The sequence below is a fragment of the Gekko japonicus genome, unplaced genomic scaffold, assembly GCF_001447785.1.
Source record: "Gekko japonicus isolate JY-2015 unplaced genomic scaffold, Gekko_japonicus_V1.1 scaffold399, whole genome shotgun sequence".
NCBI lineage: Eukaryota > Metazoa > Chordata > Lepidosauria > Squamata > Gekkonidae > Gekko > Gekko japonicus.
Genome location: NW_015175981.1, coordinates 334792 through 340814, shown reverse-complemented (window position 1 = coordinate 340814; position 6023 = coordinate 334792). Strand labels below are relative to the sequence as shown.

Below are 6023 nucleotides of genomic sequence, written 5' to 3'. Positions count from 1 at the left end.
CTTTAACCTTTCTTCATAGGGAAAGTGTTCAAACCCTTTTATCATTCTAGTTGCCCTTTTCTGCACTTTTTCCTTCCCCCCCCCCAATTTATTTTCGTTTTAATGAATAATAAAAAACTATACATACTCTATTACAACTTAAATTTTACAGAGAATCTTCCATTTTTCTACAATAACTTCTTTTCATACATCATTATTCATCCTCTTTACGTTTTTGTAACCATTCATACATTTTGGTCCAATATTTTCCAAACTCATTTTCATTTTTATCCTGAATAATAAATGTCAACTTTTCCATTTCTGCAACTTCTAATATTTTGCTTATATATTCTTCTCTTGTTGGTATATTTTCATCTTTCCAATATTTTGCAAACAGTATTTTTGCTGCTGTCAATAAATGCATAATTAAATAAATTTCCACTCTTTTATATCTCTCTGGTAATAGACTTAGTAAAAATATTCCTGGCTTCATTTCTAATTCCTTTCCCAAAATTTCTTCTATAATTCCTTTTATAATACTCCCAATACTTTTTCACTTTCTTACATATCCACCATATGTGATAATACGTACCTATATTTAGTTTACATTTCCAGCAGTTTTTGGACAGGTTTTTATTCATTTTATTAAGTCTGTCCGGTGTTATGTACCACCTATAAAGCATCTTTATTATATTTTCTTTGAAATTACTTGTTTTAAGATATTATATATTTCTGAACCATACCTTAGACCATTTCTTCTAAACTTATACTCCGTCCAATATCTTGTTCCCATTTTATCATTGTGGGTTTGACCCATTCGTCCTGCATTTTATATTCGAGTAGGAAGTTATATACTTTACCAATAACTTTATCATTATTTTTAATCCATATCTCGTCTAAATCGGTGTATTTGGTACAAAAGCCTATTTTTTAATCTTTCGTCCATCTAGAATTCAATTGTGTTCTTTCCCACCAGGTTAAATTTTTATTATTTTTTTTAACACATCCTCTGTCATTAAATTACCATTTCCATCCAATTTTATATAGTGCATCCCTTATCCAATGTTGTGCAAAATGATCTTTCGATGTCACTCCTTGGTACCATATATATGTATGCCATCCTTTCATAAGGTCATGGGCTTCCAGTTTAAGTAATCTACTATTTTCTAAAATAATCCACTCCTTAATCCAACTCATTGCTGCAGCACTACAATATAGTGACCAATCTGGTAATGCCAGATCTCCTCTTTTTGCAGTATCTTGTAGATATTTTAGTTTTCTGCACTTTTTCCAATGCTATAATATCCTTTTTGAGGTATGGTGACCAGAACTGTACACAATATTCCAAATGATGTCGCACCATCGATTTATACAGGGGCATTATGATTCCGGACTGATTTGTTTTCAATTCCCTTCCTAATAATCCCCAGCATAGCTTGGTGCTGGAGAGAACTCTGGCTTTTATATTTTTACAGAGACTGGCCATGTGTTGCTTCCCTTACCGACATGCTCCTTTTGGTATGAAAATTAGGACTTGCCCATCAATCTCACTTAATTGTGTAAACGTAGGCAGGAGAACCAACAGTATGAACATCCTCTTCAATGCTAGACTGGGAGTAAAAACGGCTGGTGCAAATGCATCCTGACATCTTAGAAACTACATGAAGAAAATTTTATTACTGAAGTGTTCCTCAGCAGTCTGAACTATTTCTTCCCTTGCAAGCAAAAACAAGCCTACACAGTATGCCACTTATAAATGTCAAACTATCTACCAAAGCATACAAAGTAAACTCACATAATATAGATGGTATGCAATCTGATTTAGTAGCTGAAACGCAGAAACACTATCTTGAAGCTAATATTATTGTTTCTAAAATATCTTTGATATGAGTTTTCACACATTGAAATATTTGAAGTTTGGTTTGAGAGCACCTCACAAAGCACAAGATCTGCCCGTTTCATGGCCTCAGAAGATTACGACTTTTTGTTTATTTCTTTCTCTGTTAGATCGAAGGCTTTCAGCTGCAAAGTAAAAGGGAAGTCAGAATGAAGGCAAAGAAACAGGAGCGTAAGGTTTACAAGCAAAATCCATCCTTTATAAAATTCCTATGCAAAAACTGCCAGAAGGAAATATGTTCGGGAGAAGATATACAAGTTATTGAAGAGATGCATCACGTCAATGCCAAAAAGGACTTCCAGTAAGTGGGAGTTATCTGGCAAAATTTCTCTGGAATTTGGGCTACTACCGGAACAGCCGCTAAAACTTTAAAGCGGCATAATGCATTTGTTTTGTTCAGCCTTCATTCAGTAGGGAATGAGAGGGAACATGCAGAGGAGAAATCATAACATGAAAGGTAAAGGTTCCCTTGCTTGAAAGCCAGTCGAGCCTGACTCTAGGGTTGCGGTGCTCATCTCCATTTCAAAGCCGAAGAGCCAGCGCTGTCCGAAGACGTTTCCGTGGTCATGTGGCTGGCATGACTAAATACCAAGGCGCACGGAACGCTGTTACCTTCCCACCAAAGTGGTACCTATTTATCTACTTGCAATTTCTTGCTTTCAAACTGCTAGGTTGGCAGGAACATGAAATGTAACCCTTATTAATAATTTAAAAATTAATCTTCTTTATGCACACTATTTGGTGTCCTCCCCCTCAGATAATCTCAGTGACACTCAGTGGCTCAGAAGCTGCACATCACTCTTTGACGTGCCACCTGTGGCTCTTCTGGGCACTGTTGCCCATGGCTTCCACCCTATGTTCCAGGAAAGTGGCCAGTTTCTTGAGAAATTGGAGTAACTTCGTCATTACTACATAAAACTCTTTCGTTTTTGAAATACAACACATCTTTTCCACAATGGCTATGTCAAGATATGGGTTTATACCATACCCTGTCACAAATGTATGGGTTATGTATATGAGGCTGGGTCAACAGATGCAGCTGCATGAGGTGGTAGAATGGGCATACCACTACTGATTGTGCTGCTAACCCATAAAGCAAATTCCAAGTAGGGGGAAAGATGACCCAATGTGCTTAGAGATACTCTAGTAACTGAAGGGTTATATTATATATTATTGTTTACACATGTTTTCAGTGATGCACAGGACATACTGTAGTCCTGGGGCTCTTTTGGTTTATAGGATTCGTAAATATGGCTGTCTGTGATCCTCAGATCTAGATCTTGGTCACCTTAGGAGTCAGTCTTTTATGAATTATTCCTTAGATTTAAAATTGTTCTGCCCAAGTAATTCAGTATCATCTGCTTAGTTCTAAGGATATCAGGCAAAGAAAATTTCCCTTGTACTTGTTTCCTTTAATTGGACATGTCAGGGCCATGGACTGTCTGAATACAAAGTTTCTGTTCTGCCCCTTATCAGAAACACTACCATTTCAGCTCTACCCCCACTTTATCTGTATACATATAACTGAGGGAGCAACTGCACAACTTGTGAGAGATCTGTGATGGGGTCTTTTGGCATGGCTAATTTGCTTTAATAGCAGCCACAGGGAAACCTAATATGGATTAAGGCTGTGGCTCTGAGGCAGGAAGTTAATCATTTCCGTTTGCCCTCTCCTGGATAGAAGTGCTCCTTACCCACCACCATTGCTATTAGCCCTGGAATGAGGCGGGGGGAATAGTCTCCCCCCACCATACCAGAGCGAGAAACAGTTCCGGGACAATGGATCTTGGGAAAAGGCATTGGTGGAAAGGTTTGTGTATTAAAACTCTGCCCCAGTGCCACAGCAGTGATCCAGTCCCCCCACCCACCCTTCACAGAGCAGACGTTAAAGAAAATAGAATATGTTACAAGATCGAATTGTGAATGTCTTAGGTTTCATCTATCTGTACCCTAAGAATCTTCGCGCAGTTAGCATTCTTGGACATATGCATTCAGTTGTGTTATATGTGCACTTCGTGTAGAAAACTCAATGTAATGCAGCAATTGTGTTTGCTGTCCAAAATTTGGAGCTGCCTTCAGAGATTCTGTTATCCTAGAACATGTACAGCGCAATCCTATGACCTGAATCCCTTCCTGCCTAGGAAAGGATAGCTTCACCAAGCAGTGAAGGTTTTCTCACTTGCAAAAACTAATTCTTATTTCTCAAACATTTTTAGGGAGCTTTATATTGTAAGAGAAAACAGGACTCTGCAGGCAAAGGAAGCCGATTATCAAATAAATGGAGAAATTATCTGCAGAGATTGTGGACAAGTAAGTGTGTATTATGGGTCAGTCTGATTTGGGTGGCTTTCTCGCCAGTGCATCTTTAGTAGTAATATATGATTGTCCCTTTCCTTAATTATTTTTGTTTTGCAGGCTTGGGGAACTATGATGGTACATCGAGGTCTAGACCTGCCATGCTTAAAAATAAAAAATTTTGTGGTTGTTTTCAAAGAGAAGAAAACTGCTCCAACCCAGATCTTCAAAAGATGGAGCGAGCTGCCCATTAAGTTTCCAGATTTTGATTATGCAGAACATTGTGAGTCCAGTGATGAAGATTAAGATGTCCAGAGGCACATATGTACATTTATGACTTAGCGACTAAAGTCTCAAGTGATGACAAACGTGGATGACAAGAGCTCTTGTATTACCTCAGTACAGTCCTTTTGAATGGAAGCAGTTCACGCATAGCAGCTGCAAGCCACTAAGTGAGAAATCGACAGCAGCAAAAATCTTGGATGATGAATATCCGTGTGTAAATCAGCACAGTATTTCTGGAGTCAGGGAGTCACCAAATGCATTCAAAGCATTGAGTGAGATCGTTCTTTTTGGAAGATTGCCTTCCTACCCCTTGCGTGGGACAAGAAAAGACAAGTAAGATTAGACCAAGGCAAAATAATTTTTAGAAACCCTCAGCAGGAAGCAGGAAGCAAACTTATTTTGTTACTCAGTATGCAGTTTTAATGCTTTCCAAATCCTTATGAAGTTATATTGAAAGAAAACAACCATTTAACAGTATTCATTTTCAATCAGATTTACAAACAAAAAAGAAAAGGAAATCTTCCTTTTTTGTGGCCTGAATATGCTATGGTGCTTAGTTATGAACATTTATGTAGCTCATCTAGGTGCATTTCTTACTGGATAGCTTGTAGTTCAATGTCTTTTATCAATAAAAATGAGGGAAATTAGGCTTGGCTGAATTTTTCTGCTTGTTTGGATAGTTCCTAAATGCAGAGGATACATTCTCAAAACCGGAAAAAAAGCAAGTTGATAAATGCTGGGTTTCGTCCTGCAGTGGACCCCTGAACCCCTCATTTCCTTGCAAATGCCCCATCTGGGGCTCTGGCAGCTGGCTTTCAGCTGCAACAGTGGCTCCTGCTCATCTCTCATGGGGGATGAGCCTCTCATGGCCACCCCTTGCTTGGCCCTGGCGAGGGGGGCCAGCAGTTGAGTGGCAGAGATTCTGGTGCTCCATCCTGGACTTTGCCCAGGGACTTAGAATCACTAAGACCACCCCTGACTCGGTAGCCATCACAGACAGTGATACATAGAAGGTATCCATAATGACAACTCTGTGTTTCTCTTCTACTGCTTCTCAAACACTGCAAAAAGAGATTATTTTACTGTGCTGCAGGAGTCATTGGCTATGAGTCAGATACATTTTCTAGGGAAATCTACATGCATAGTGGGGCTTTTTTTCTCCTAGTTTTAAAGATGGTTGTGTTTTTTAATATCTGGTGTATATTGTTTCCAGCCTCTTATTGTAAAACTTTAACTTGATCCAATAAAGTTTATCAATTCAATAAAGTTTATCTTTAAAAAAAGATGGTATCCACCCCATAAAACCCCATAATAAAAGTCATGTAGCTTTTGTTTTTAGATTGCAACTACCTGTGCAGTCTTTCTGTTTTAGTGATGCCAAATTTAGCTGTCAACAAGTGGGATTCTTCAGATGGAAGAAGATAATCTGAGATGGGACTGTTCATCAAGTTCCTCACCCCCTTCCCTGAACTCAAACCTGGAAATGGATTGATACATCTGACAAGTGTAGTAAGAGTGTTTCTGCAGTCCTTTCAGTCAGGCCTGCACTCATTTGTAGCATCAGTGA

General features: G+C 38.6%; 1 protein-coding gene across 1 annotated transcript in view; it reads left to right on the top strand.

Annotated features, from left to right (window-relative positions):
• IFIH1 (interferon induced, with helicase C domain 1) overlaps positions 1-5758 on the top strand; it is a 55291-nt gene extending 49533 nt beyond the window's left edge. The window contains exons 14-16 of the mRNA XM_015426233.1: positions 1987-2177; positions 4093-4186; positions 4292-5758. Coding sequence (XP_015281719.1) covers positions 1987-2177; positions 4093-4186; positions 4292-4477 — 471 coding nt within the window. The 3' untranslated portion in view covers positions 4478-5758. The remainder of the gene's footprint in view (positions 1-1986; positions 2178-4092; positions 4187-4291) is intronic.
• Positions 5759-6023: the final 265 nt, after the last annotated feature.